Source organism: Ziziphus jujuba, chromosome 5 (genome assembly GCF_031755915.1).
Source record: "Ziziphus jujuba cultivar Dongzao chromosome 5, ASM3175591v1".
Classification (NCBI taxonomy): Eukaryota; Viridiplantae; Streptophyta; class Magnoliopsida; order Rosales; family Rhamnaceae; genus Ziziphus; species Ziziphus jujuba.
The window spans coordinates 27,180,504-27,194,605 of NC_083383.1; the positions used below are offsets into that span (position 1 = coordinate 27,180,504).

Below are 14,102 nucleotides of genomic sequence, written 5' to 3' on the forward strand. Positions count from 1 at the left end.
ATCATAAAAAACCTCCAATATTAAATTAATTCATCCTAGGATGGCTAAGTTGAGGAAAAGAATGTCTGATCAATCACCATGAGTGAGAATGAGAACGGAAGTTGGAAGAGCTAGGGAGAAGTAGATCGTGGCCAAATGGTTATGGATTAGGAAGTTTTGAAGAAGGCATTACAAAAAATATTGGTTTAAGATATAAACCATTTTTTCAGCAAATAAAAGTTGTTTTTTAGCTAAAACAACTTAGCTACAAAATTTGCTTGAAGAGATCATGCTAAAGGGTAAAACAAATGTGAAATAAATAATCTAAAATGCAAAAAGGAATTGGATTTAGAGGTTCCTGCTAGAATGTTTCAAATCCATGTTAACCTTTTAAATTTTGTTCAAGACATGTTTCCTTTCAATTTTTGTTTCTCAATCATATCAAAAATAAATTTCTAGAGCACCTTTATAATGTGCATAGATTACTTTAAAATATAGGTATGGAATACTTGAGGGGTAAAAAGACATACAGCAGTATTGCAGTGTTGGGAAATAATTAGTATCAAAGAATTAAAAATAAAAAAATAATCACTGTCTTTCCAAGCAGTGTTTCACCAATTGGCTCTCCAAGCATTCTCTGTTTTACAGAAGTTTCCAGCTCTTTCTGCAATTTAAAACATTAGGAAAATGATACTTTGCTATAAAGCAAATGTTGAAGCAAATATATTTAAATATAGAACTTAGGAAATTTTATGAATTTTCTTATGAGGTTAGAATGTTAAAATATTAAATTAGAAATCGAGAAATCATAAAGGTATATATTATTCCACAGCTATATAAATTATTAGGATTAAATGAAACAAATATTAAGGATTAAAAGAAACATACTTGCTTTCGTAGAAGGCCTAGTATCAAATATATAGCCATTTCTGCACATGAAGCAGCATTTCCTGTTGCACCACTAGGAATTCTACCCACTTTGATTCCACTTTTCGTCGCAGCATCAATATCAATTCCTTCAATATTAAATTATTTAATGTTATTTTATATTTTTCATGTTCTCCACCGAAATATAAAAATATATATTCTCATACTATACGTATTAACAATTGTTTTCCTATCAATTTAGTCCTTAAATCATGTATTTTTTGTGTATGAATTATTATTTTTGGATCGGATATGGCGTATGAATTTGATGGAATTAATACGATATGAACTAGTATATATAAATTTTTTTACTGACTGTTTTTGTTTTTATTTATTTATTTATTTTATCTTTTATTAGCTTATTGATTGAGGTAATATTTTGATGTTTGCATTAGAGGTTCCTAAACAAATATTCATAAAAGAAAATTGAATGATTGAGTTGTTAGATATTTTGTTTTGGATTAACCATAATCAATAACTCATTTATAGAGTTCATTTGTGACAGTAATGAGATTGACTTATGCAGTAAAGCTCTTAGGTACACATTTTCTATAATACTTCAGTTGATCCATTGGACTAGAGGATATGCTTTTTTTAGTAGCTCATTTGGCTTCTCTAGCTTTTTATTTATATAATTTGTGTGTTAAAATAATGGGTAAGCTATGCGAATTGCACATGACTTCAGTCAATTTAGGTTCTCTTGGTAGGGCAAGTTTGTGTGAATACGATACATTATTTGCTGTTACAGTTTTGGGATCAGTTTGATGGTCTATTGGGAAAACTTGTGTGAGGGAGGGCTAGAGAACAGTATGTTCATTAGGCACTACTACCACATTTATATTCTATTTTTGCAGGATTACAATTCAAGATATCAATGACTGCTTTTCGATGTTAGTGGTTCTATTAGTTTTAATAAGTTATTACAATAAAATTGTTGTGTGTGTGATCTATGGGAGTTTGAATAATCTATTTGATTATTATTAATACTGACAATTGGTATCAAAGGCACACACTTTATTCAGCTGTATTTCATGATATATATTTGATACATGTTCTATATTTTACCATCTTTTGTATGATCTCTCTTGTGATTATCAAAACTACATTATATACTTTTCATGATTTGTATATATATGTTTTGTGATCTATGTAACTGATTGTTAAATTATATGGGGTTTATTTTCTAATAAACTGATTGCATATTTTTCCTTTTCTATTTGTTTTAATCTATGGTTGTATTATTTGATGAACTGTTTTGCATTAATGTTCATTATCATATTTCTTATTGGTTTTTCAAATTTTTAAATCAATATGTGTGAGAATGGATTTTTTTCGTTCATATTTGGTCTGTAAAGCCAAGGTACTTGTTCAGTTAAAACCCAATATGTAGCTTTTTGTTCAAAAAATTGTTTTGTATAAAACCGTGACCTGGGATATTTTATAAACTCATCTATGCATGAAATGGAATTTGTTTGAGCCTTCGATTTGGTTTGAAACACTTTGAATACCTAGTGCACTTATGAAACCCATGGCTACATCTAAGGTATCTGGGCATAATTTTTGGTTGGTTTTTGAAAATTGAACCTACATTTAGATTGCCCATGGTTAGACATTTCGTGTGCCACTGGAATGGCTGGAAATGGTGGTCATAAAGGCTTATTTCTGTTTGTTAGAAAACCAGGTCACATGACCCAATTTGCTATAAATGGGTCAACCCGTGAACCTGGCTAGAGCTGGAAGATGCTCCATATGACGTGTCGTTAAGTTATTTGCTGACACGCCATATGGAGCATCTTCCAGCAGCCTGTTTATACAAAAAAAAATATATATATATATTTATTCTAGGGATGATATCAGCATGCTGATGTCAACAATCTAATTATTCAATATATATATATATATATATATATTTTATTTGTTTAATTTATCATTTATTTTTCCTTCTTTATTTATAGAGAAAAAAAAATCCATTCCCTATTTTTATTTTATTATTTCCATTTTATATTTTTTTAAATATCCATGGTCAAAATTGAATATGTTGGGCTTTCCTTAAATTATGAGACTTATTTTGTCTACATTATGGGTACCAATAGAATATAGATTGATATAGTAAATAGAACCTTTAGTATTTACTTTTTGTAGGACCTAATTTATCTAATTTATGGGTGTTAATATGTATAATATTGGCATAATGGATAGAATAATTAGATATTTCCCATATCATGAAATTATCAATATATTTATTTTCTCCCATTTATGAACGAAGATCTATACGGGTGATTAGGCTATCTTTTCAATTGTTTTAATTACTTTATAGGATGCTTGGAATGGCAGTAGAAATTGATCAGATATCATGAATCATAGGTTTTGAGTTACCCTGCTGATGACTTAGTTCAATGTATTTGATTGTGATGATTTAATTGATTGTTCTTGAACCGTATATAGGTATCTTTTGTGCTACAAAGACGTTAGTGATATTTATGTTTTGTGTTTTATAGTAAGGGGCTGGGAACATAGTAATTGCATTTTATCTTTAAATGCTTTGTTGTGTTTGCCATTTTCATATCTAGCAACACCCTAATATTCTGCCAATGACTGCCTTGATGAAATTGGATGGGACAAATTACTAGAAATGGAAGAAAACCTTGGTAATGAATTTGATTTTCATGAAGCTCAATATGGCTTTGGAGGTGGATCTATTAGAGATTCCAACCAAAAAAAATAATGTTGCAGCCAAGAAACTTTACGAGGATTGGAAACATTCTAATAAGTGCTGGATGATGATGATAGAAAGCTATATGGATGAATTCATATATGCAAGCATTCCAAAGGTGGACATTGCCAAGAAGTTTTTTGAGAAAATTGGGAATAAGTTCATAAAGTTTAACGTGAATGAGAAGTATCATTATTTGAATCTTCTGAACAATACCAAGTATGATAGGATCAAAGGTGTGAAAAAGCATATCATGTTACTTTCCTCCTATTACAATAAGCTCAAGGACCTTATGATGAACATTGGCAAGGAGTTCATGACTTACACTATAATGAAGAGCCTCTTATCTCAAGTTAATATTATTAGGTTAAGCCATAATACTAAGAAGGAAGTATGCAACTTGGAGGAGTTAGTTGTCATCCTTGTCAAGGAAGAGGATGATATTAAGTTGAACAGGCTAAGGCTCGTCTCTATGTTATCACATAAAAAAGAAAAATCTAAGACGATTCCTCCAAAGAAGAGACAAGGATTTAAGCCTAATAAGAAAAAAGATTTTCTAGTTTAAAGTCCAAAGAACATGAGGATGGAGCTTCTTCATGAAGTGGGAAGAGAGATTACTTCAGCGGAAAGTGTAATTACTGCAACAAGATTGGACACAAGTTTGACTTGGAAGTTGAAGAGAAAGCAAGAGAAGAGAGGTAACCGCTTGATGATTGAGATCAATATTATTAATGTGCCTATGAATATTTATTGGTTGGATATTGGAATAACAATTCATGTTACTAATCCATTGCAAGGGATGATAAGTCCAAGGGGGGCCAACCAATCTTTAACAGCGTGTTTACATGGGAGATAGCTCAAGGGTGAAGGTGGATGTCTTTGGAACAATCAAGTTAAAGCTTGCTGGGGGACATTTTGTGGAGTTGCAACAAGTTTCTTGTGTACCCATAATAAAAAACAACTTGTTATCTATTTCTTTTTTGGATAGTCAGGGTTATCTTTTTCTTGTTGGTTTTAGAACTTTATGTGGAAATTTATATTAACTTGATTTATTTGGTAATGATCCTGTTTTTGTTGCTCCTATTCTTGCTTCCATATGTCCAAGATTATATGTTATAGCATATGCATTTGGGGCATATTTCTAGGCACATAATAGAAAAATTGGTAAAGGATGGAATACTTACTAATTTTGACTTCTCTGACTTGTCAACTTGTGTTGAATATGTGAAGGGTAAGTTAACTTCTAAGGTTAGGAAAGATAAGATTGCTAGGTGCAAAGATATTTTGGAGTTAATCTACATTGATATTTGTGAACCTTTCACACCAACTATTTTGGGAGGTTATAAGTTTTTTATTACTTTCATTAATGACTTCTCTTGTTATGGATATGTTGACCTTATTTGTGAGAAGTTGGACTCATTAGTTGCCTTTAAGAAGTTTAAGGTGAAGATGGAGTTTCAGAAGAATAAAAAGCTAAAGGCTGTGAGGTCTGATAATAGTCGTAAATTTTATGATAGATATGATGAGATAGTACAAAATCTAGGGCCATTCGTAATTTATTTGTGTGAGTGTGCCACTTATGTGCAATATACAATGCTTGACACTTCTCAACAAAATGGTATAGCTAAGAAGATAAATAGTACTTTATTGGATGTGGTACAATACATGTTGGCAAATTCTAGTTTGCTAGAATACTTGTGGGAAGAAGCTTTGAAGATAGTGGCTTACATTCTAAGTTAAGTGTCGAGTAAATCTACTTTTAAAACTCCTGTTGAGTTATGGTCAAGGCCAAAGCCTAACCTGTACCATTTTAGAGTATGGGTTACAAAGGAGAGGTCTAGATTTAGAATCCCCAAAACAAACATTTGGATCTTAAAACTATTAATGGTCATTTTTTTGGCTATCGTATAAGATCAAAGGTCCTAAATTCTTTTGTCCATCTTACATTACCAAGATCGTTAAGTCAGACACGGTTGTTTACTTTGAAGATAATTTTGGCTTTAATGATAGTAAGGGTCTAAGGGAACTTAAATTTAGAGAAGAATGTGTTTTCATTTCTAGTGTTGATATTCCTATTAGAGATACTGTTGATCTGCGTTGATGAACCAATGGTTGATCTAGATGACCTGTTGTGGGAAAGCAAGATGTTCCAACTCCAACAGATGTTGTTGTGCCTTTGAAATGGTCACAGAGGGATCGAAGATCCACAATACTTGATAACTATCAGATTTATCTGTAGGAGCATGAGTTTGACATAAGTGATAAGTCGAATCTAGTTACTTATGGAAGGCTTTAAATAATTCACACTTAAACTTTTGGTTAGATGCGATGGAAAATGAAGTGAAATCTATGGCATCAAATGGTGTACGGGACTTGGTTAAGTTACTAGATGGTAGCAAACCTATAAAGTGCAAATGGATCTTTAAAACCAATAGAAACTACAATGGTCAAGTAAAAAAGTATAAGGTTAGACTTGTTGCAAAAGGGTTTAGCCAAAAGAAGGGAATTGATTACACAAAGATGTTTTCTCCTTTATCCATAAAAGATTTTTTTAGAATTATTATGGCGATTGTGGCTCACTTTGACTTGGAGTTGTATTAGATGGATGATGATTTGTATGAGGATATATATAGTCTAACCAGTTGGTTTCCAGTAAGTGGGCAATGAGAATTTAGTTTGCAAGCTTGAAAAGTCCATTTATGATCTTAAGTAGGCTTTGAAGTAGTGATATCTCAAATTTGGTGAAGTTGTCACCTATAATGGGTTTAAGGAGAATTTCGTTGACAAATGCATATATATGAAGGCCAGTGGGAACAGTTTTATATTCTTAGTATTATATGTTAATGATATACTTTTGGCTATCAATGACACTGACTTATTGATTGAAAGAAAACAGATGTTATGCAACTATTTTGACGTAAAGGATATTGGAGAGGCTTTGTTTGTTTTGGGCATGAAGATTATTCAAAATATGACTAATTATGTTTTATAGTTGTCTTAAAGTACTTACATTGTTAGGATCTTTAAAAGGTCCCCTAGATTTGTACAAGCGACAAAGGGTAAAAAGCTTTCTAAGAAGTAATATCCCAAGAACAATAGGGATGGGATGGCAGTGAGATATGTCCATTATTCTTCTATGGTTGATATTTTGATATATAATCAAGTTTGTACACATCCTGGTATTGCTTTTGCAGTGGGTGTACTTAGTAGATCTATAAGTAATCCTAGTTCTATTCATTACCAAGTAGTTAAGAAAGTTTTTAGATATCTTAGGGTACTAAAGATTATATATTGATATATTGGCGCACCAACTCTCATGATGTAGTTGATTATAGTAAGCAAATTATAAAGATTGTGTGGATAATAAGAAGTCTACCATTAGATATAAATTTATCATGTCAGGAAAAGCTGTGTCTTGATGGAGTGTCAAGTAGTTTCTGACAGCATCCTCGACTATGAAGGCAAAGTATATAGTGTGTTATGAGGTAGCTCATCATACAAGTTGAATTTGAAATTTTATTTGTAACTTGGGAATGGTTGACTCTATTTAAGGGCCTATCTACTGTGATAATATTGCAATAGTATCTTTATCTAACAATTTGAAAGGTATACAAGGCATAAGATACATCGATGTAAAGTATTTTATAATGACAGAGAAATTTACAGAGGATCTTATTATTGTTGTTCACATAAAATTTGAGGAAGAATATACATTCTTATGATTTATATCCAAGAGTCAATTAAAAATTGAAAAATTGGATTATGAAATAACAAAACATAATTTTTTGTCGCCTTAGAACATGGTGGCATATTCATTGACTAAGGCCTTTAGCAGACATACTTGAGGATTATCTATCCTACATGGGATTATTAGGTAATGGAGACTGTGATAGGTTAGTAGGGGTTTATTTTGTAATCAATAATTTCCATATTGAGTATTGTTTATTTCTTTAAGTATTGTATAGTTGAGTGATACATTAATATATGTGGATCATTATTTATTTATTTATGAAATATTTATTTACATATCATCGCTCCTTATATTTACAGGCATTTTTTTTGGAACTTTTAGTCTATATATTTGTATATTGATCTACATGTACCATAGTGAATCTCTACTACCTAGTTTGAGTATGTTGTATTTTGTTGATACACATTATACTAAAATGAAATAGTATCATGTGTTAGGGGATTGCACGTGATAAGGTAAATCTCTACTATTTAGACTGGGTTTATGGCATGCAAAGTACTTAATTGAAATAGTATCTAGTTTTGGGAGATTTATAGAGAGAATCTCTACTACTAGTCTAGTATGCTATTGTGCTCTATTGGCATGTCATATATTTAGATAAATGGTATTTTGTTTTGGGTGATTCTATAATAAGTGAGTCTGTTATTATATATAATGATTATGCAGTTCAAATAGAATAATATTAAATATTTTGTGTGGATTAGCAATAATCAATGACTTACTAACTAGGCTTATTTGTGCCAGTAATGGAACCAACTTATTTATTGATTTATGTAGTAGAACCCTTAGGTATACACAATCTGTAATATTTCAATTGATCAATTGGATTGGAATTCCAACTCTCTTTAGAAGTCCATTTGGTTTATTCATTTTTTTATTATTATATATTATAATTAATTCTTATTTTGTGAGTATTAAAATAATAGATAAGCCATGTGACTTGCACGTGATTTCAATTTTTAAAAAGCTAAGGTATTATTGATAGTCAATGTGAATACGACACAAAATTTGCTACTAGGGTTTTAAGATCAATTTGATGGACTATTCGGAAAAACTATAAGGGAGAGGGTTAGAGTCCAGTGTGTTCATTAGGTACCGTATCACGTTTGTTTTTTTATTTTTGTAAGATTGTAGCTCAAATATCAATGATTGCTTTTGAAGGTTAATAATTCTATCAGTTTTAATAGTTTATTATAATGGAATTGTTGTATGAATGATCTATGGGAGTTTGAATAATTTGTTACTAAAAACAATTTGAATGGAAACATGAGAGAGTGTTTGCAATTTTAAAGCAAAGTACAAAATATGTAATAACTCATGAATAAAATAATAAATATTAAATTAAAACAGAAATAGAAAGGAACATCCATATAAAATACCAGAAACTTGATGTAATTAGATGATTATAAATAGATATCATGAAACTAAATTACCTTCTTTCAGCCCACAAAAAAAAAAAAAAAAAGAAAGAAAACTAAATTACCTTCCACGCCGACACCAAATTGCATTAACAGCTTCATATTTTTTGCACGAGAGATAATATTTGAATCAATCTTCATGCTTTTCACTACACAGATTTGGTAGTTTCCAATGACATCAGGTACATCTTCAAGTGGAACATCATCAACCTACAATATTAATTAATTAATTAAATTAAACATGTTCAAATTTTAAGGAAGTTTTGTGCTAATTAACGAGCTAGCTAGCACCTAAGGAAAAAGACTTCTTTCCATTGAAAAAAAAGGAAAAAGACGTTTATATATGTTAATTAGAATAATAAAAATTCCAAGTAATTAAATTTAGCGAAACATACTTGCTTACGCTATATAACAAAAATCGTAGGCATTGAGAAGGGTTGATTATTGATCAAATTGTTAGAAAAATTATATATATATATATATATATATAAAAGATTTTATCCTAATCTTATGAACTCTCTTATCAGCTTTTTTATTATTTAGGTTCGAAATTTAAAAATATATTTAAAATTTATATAAATTTTTATAAAGTTTACTTTTTCATATTAAAAATTTGAATTTATATAAGATCTCTTATTAATAAGAGAATAATTATATATAAAGGTTCAACTATTAAAATAAATATAATGTAATATTAAATACATATAATATGAAACACATATAGTACAATGATTTTAAATAATCAAATTCATTATCTTTTAAGTCAGAAAATTAAGGTTACCATTACTTACACCCGACTATATATTATATCTATATATATGTTATATATATATATATATATATATATGTGTGCATATATATATTTCTCACATAAAACTGACTTTTTTATTTGTTCCAAACACATAAAATTGACTTGATATCATTTTAAAAGCAGTATTACTTGATATTTAAACAATTTGTTATTTGTATATAGGCAACACTTTTTCTCCGTTTTAAGTCCATAAGAATGTAGCCAGTTTTCCACACAATTAGATGAGAAAAAAAAAATATATATATATATATATATATATATATATATATATATATATCACATTTGTGGCTCAGGTACTACACACTCTTTTTTTTTTTTCTTTTTTTTTCAAATAAACAAAACCTCCAGTAAATTATTTAAATCAGGAAAATCAAATTGAGCAAGAATCTCAAAACTATTGCAGAGAGAAGGAATTCCTACTAAATTGTAGCAAACAAAGTCACAAAAAATAAAAAATAAAAAAATAAAAAAATAAAAATTCTAATACCTGGACGAATGGATAGTCCTTTAAATACTCTCTCGTATAATTTTGAGAAGAAGGAAGGTGTGGACCACAAAATAGAACACGGGTCATGTGCTTCTGATCATCACCATCATTTGCCATTGTGAATTGCTTGAAATGGAACAGCTAGCCTTGGGAGTTGAATGGTTTCCTTTTGGCGACAATTGTCTAATTAACCACACTAACATGTAGAGAGGAATTTTCAATTTTCCGGATCTCCGAACATGCAATTATACCGCTCAACTAATCATATTTTTATTCTATAAATGTGGAAAGTATTATTATTTATCTTTTTTTTTTTTTTTTTTTTTTTTGAGAAATGTGAAAAGGTAATAATTAAAAAAACACTTTGTGCTGGAAAACGTTTTTTTTTTCCTTCTTTTGTACCTTTCTTTCTTAAATGTAGTACTAGTATGCAGCGGAAATAGACAAAGAGACAGCAATAATGGGAAGCGACCTTACATCCAGGCTCCAGCATACTCCCGTCTGGTGTGTGTCAAGGCCCATTTTTGCATATGAACTGTCATATGTCTACAGCTCAGCAAAAGATTACATTGTTAAATTATTATATTTTTTAATTTTAATATATTACATTGTATATATGGTATATTTTTGAAATTTTTTTTATTATAAATTTTTTTTTATTACAAAAGAATATTTTTATATTTATAATTTTTATAATTTTATAAAAATATTATGTTGTAATTAAAAAAAACTTAAAAAAGGTATAGTGTAATACTTTTTTAATTCTTAATGAAGTATTTTTTTTAATTTTCTAGGTTTTATCTCTCTCTCTCTCCCTCTCTCTCAATTTTCTAGTTTTTTCTTCTTCTTTTTTCCAGACTTGCTTATATGCTGTATGTACAGCTAAGAAAGAAAAAAAAAAAATCATTTAATCCTCCAAATTAAATTTTTAATAGAAAAATGAAAGATCCAGATAAAAGAATTAAGGGGTTCATAGAAGCAAAATATAGCATTAGCAGCTCAAATTTTCTCAGTGGCAGTAGAGCTAGGTTGTTTCCAGAGGCCGCATAGCCTGGGCTCTTCTATATGTCGGTGAAGCCCTTAGTTCTCTTCTCTATGTCGTCAGAACGTGGTCTTAAGCCTCTCTCACAAATTTTCCCAAAACCCAGATCATCGATCGCCTTATTAAAAAAAAAAAGAAAAAAAAGACAAAGCCATTCTAAATTTCAAATTGTTGCATTCCAATAAAAATTTGATAGATCTTGTTCTCTCCAAAAGAAATTTCATCATTATTTGGGAAAAATTGGGAGCTAAAAGTAAGTACTTCATTAAAGGTTGCTTCAATAGAAAGGAAAAAAGAAAACAAAGGAGAGAGAAGAATCAATAGTGTTAATAGGGATGGACAACGAGATGAAGGTGAAGAAAGATTCAATCTGGGTCTGTCGCCACCATTCAAGCTAACAAGTTTCTATTCTGACAAAAAAAAGAAAAAGAAAAAAAAAAGAAAAAGAAAAATACATAGACCAAGCAAGGAAGAAGACGAGGAAATCTGAGGGACAACGAAAAATAAAACACAAAAAGACGCTACATGGTATTTATCTTTTTAATAAAAATTGATAAAATAAATGAAATATTAATTTAAACTGTCTAATAAAGCATCCAAAATAGGTAATTTCTTGAGAACCGCTAATTGTTTTTTTTTTTTTTTTTGGCATTAGTTTAATAGAACTATGTACAAAATTATTAAACAGAATGCTTTTTAAAGATTATTTATTTATATGAGATAATTATGCATTTTTAGATGAACAAAAATAATGGATAACACCAGAGAAATATATTTATTAAAATTAGTTACCAAGTCATACGTATATGGTCAATACTTAGAAAAGGTTTTATTAGACTAAAATAAGAACCGGTGTTTTTTAATTTTTTTTAAACAAATTATCTAAATAATAAATTATTTTAAATTTGTTCATATTTTGTATTTTTTTTTGCATGAACACATATAAAAATACTTAACCACTAAAGTTATTTGCTTCGTAAAAAAGAAATACAGTGTTAATATCTTTAAATCAAATCATGCTTCTATGCCCTTATTCTTTAACTCTCTATTTTTTTTTTTTTTGGGTTTTTTTTTTGGGAGGGGGGGGGTGTGGGGGAAGGAATGAATTATGTTATATATTCGAGAAATTTGGTCGTGTAATATTGTTCAACCTCATATTTTCGGATTAATTTATTATTATTATTATTATTGTTATTATTATTATTATTTTCCAATGGATTCTCTTATTCGAGAAATTTGATAAAGTATTCTTTTTCAGTCCCCCTGTGCAGTGTGTGCTCTCAACCCTTACGAGTCATAGAGAAAGTAAAGAGATCTTGTTTTAAAGTCAATTAACTAATCCTTTAAAATTCAATTAGTAGTATGCTATGAACATGCTATTATTTATTGTTTAAGAGATCTTGTTTTAAAGTCAATTAATTAATCCTTTGAAATTCAATTACTAATATGCTATTAATATGCTATTATTTATTGTTTTGTATTGAATTTTATTTATCTTTTTAAAATTTCACTTATTCATATTTATTTATATTAATTTTTTTAACTAATAAGATAAGAATGTATGATTTATTTATGATACAGCTACATAATCTTCAGAGACAAAAATATTATCCATATGAATATTTATAAATACAATTCTTCTTTTATCAAGGAAGGAATTTTGATTATTACCCAAATAAAAAAAAAGGTGGAATTTTGATTTAATTAAATAAAAATGTTTGTATGGTTTAAAAATTAACATAAATTAAATACTAGTAAATGAATACTTAAAAGATAAATGGAACGTGAAATGTAAGTCCATAAATGATAGGACTATTTTCGAGCCCTTTTTGGGCACCCAAAAGGCTTTTTGGAGAAGACCTACTTATAAATTGGGTATGATCCAATAATGTCAAAAGAGAAAAAAAAATCGTTTTTAATAGAAATTCTGAAATCATAGTCATATATCCATAAAGTATTCCAATATAAAAGAGAAAAATAGAAATAAGAAATAGGCATTTATAATAGGTCAGTCTAGTAGAGCATATTAAAAGAAAATAAATGAGTTCAAACATAAATAATACAAGATATAATAATCTTATAAGAAAGCATAAAAGAGATAATACATCAGTAGCGAAAAAATTTCAAATATGAAGATGCGATAATGATAAAATATGCGAAGCTGATGATGATGGAACGGTACTCGGATGTAATACGCATCAACTGTCAGTCGAGGTCGAGGAGAAACAATTTGAAAAAAAATATATAAAATTACGAGACGAACTCAGTGAGTAAATAGTTAGGGTATTATCAAAACAAATATTATTCTTAAAAATCATTTCTTACAAGACCTCACTTTCACTTTTTGAAAGTTCTCTTGTTTTTACAAATAGTTTTCACAAAACCTTTAATTATCTCCAGCATAACAAGTTCATAAATCATAAAATTAGGAAATTAAAATCAGATAATATCCTCCATTTTATAATAAAATAATATTTTTATGAGTTATGGATTATAACTATTGCTGATAAAAAATATAAAGAAACATGCACTATAACATAGTATAACAATAATAACTTTGTGTAATATATCCATTACCATAATTTGTCATCCAATCACTAGCATCTAGTGTGTTGTAAACTACTGAGGGAAATAAAAACTATTAATGCGACCGTCGGCGTCCTAGAGGTGTCACCAAATTGGAACCTCCAATCAACCTTAAGAAAAACGTGCTCATGCAAGGGATAGTCAAATAAATATGCGTAATCATAATCCAATAAATCAATATCCATAATATATTATGGTACACAATAATCTACAACCCAATATATTCATATAACCATTGAAATTATTTCCATAATTATTGTGTTAAAATATTCCCACATACACCAACATAAACATATATATACGTTATATATATACTTGTATAGCTATAAACCAGAATTTATTTAAGTTACACAATTCTTTTTCTTATGCTATAATATGATAAATTAAA

General features: G+C 29.0%; 1 protein-coding gene across 1 annotated transcript; it reads right to left on the reverse strand.

Moving 5' to 3' along the window:
• Positions 1-420: 420 nt before the first annotated feature.
• LOC125422894 (uncharacterized) lies at positions 421-10,402 on the reverse strand. Its single transcript, XM_048475351.2, has 4 exons — positions 10,087-10,402; positions 8,854-8,998; positions 868-995; positions 421-643 (listed from the first exon to the last, which is right to left on the reverse strand). Exons 1-4 carry the CDS (start codon positions 10,201-10,203, stop codon positions 542-544), a joined length of 492 nt encoding a protein of 163 aa, XP_048331308.2. The 5' UTR covers positions 10,204-10,402; the 3' UTR covers positions 421-541.
• Between the last annotated feature and the right edge of the window lie 3,700 nt (positions 10,403-14,102).

What these genes read in the sequence shown, in the direction of transcription:
- LOC125422894 (XM_048475351.2), bottom strand. Translation starts at nt 10,203, where the DNA reads ATGGCAAATGATGGTGATGATCAGAAGCACATGACCCGTGTTCTATTT. An exon ending in AGGACTATCCATTCGTCCAG is followed by an intron (nt 8,999 to 10,086) that starts GTATTAGAATTT and finishes TTAATATTGTAG; the next exon opens with GTTGATGATGTTCCACTTGA. An exon ending in TAGGCCTTCTACGAAAGCAA is followed by an intron (nt 644 to 867) that starts GTATGTTTCTTT and finishes TTTAAATTGCAG; the next exon opens with AAAGAGCTGGAAACTTCTGT.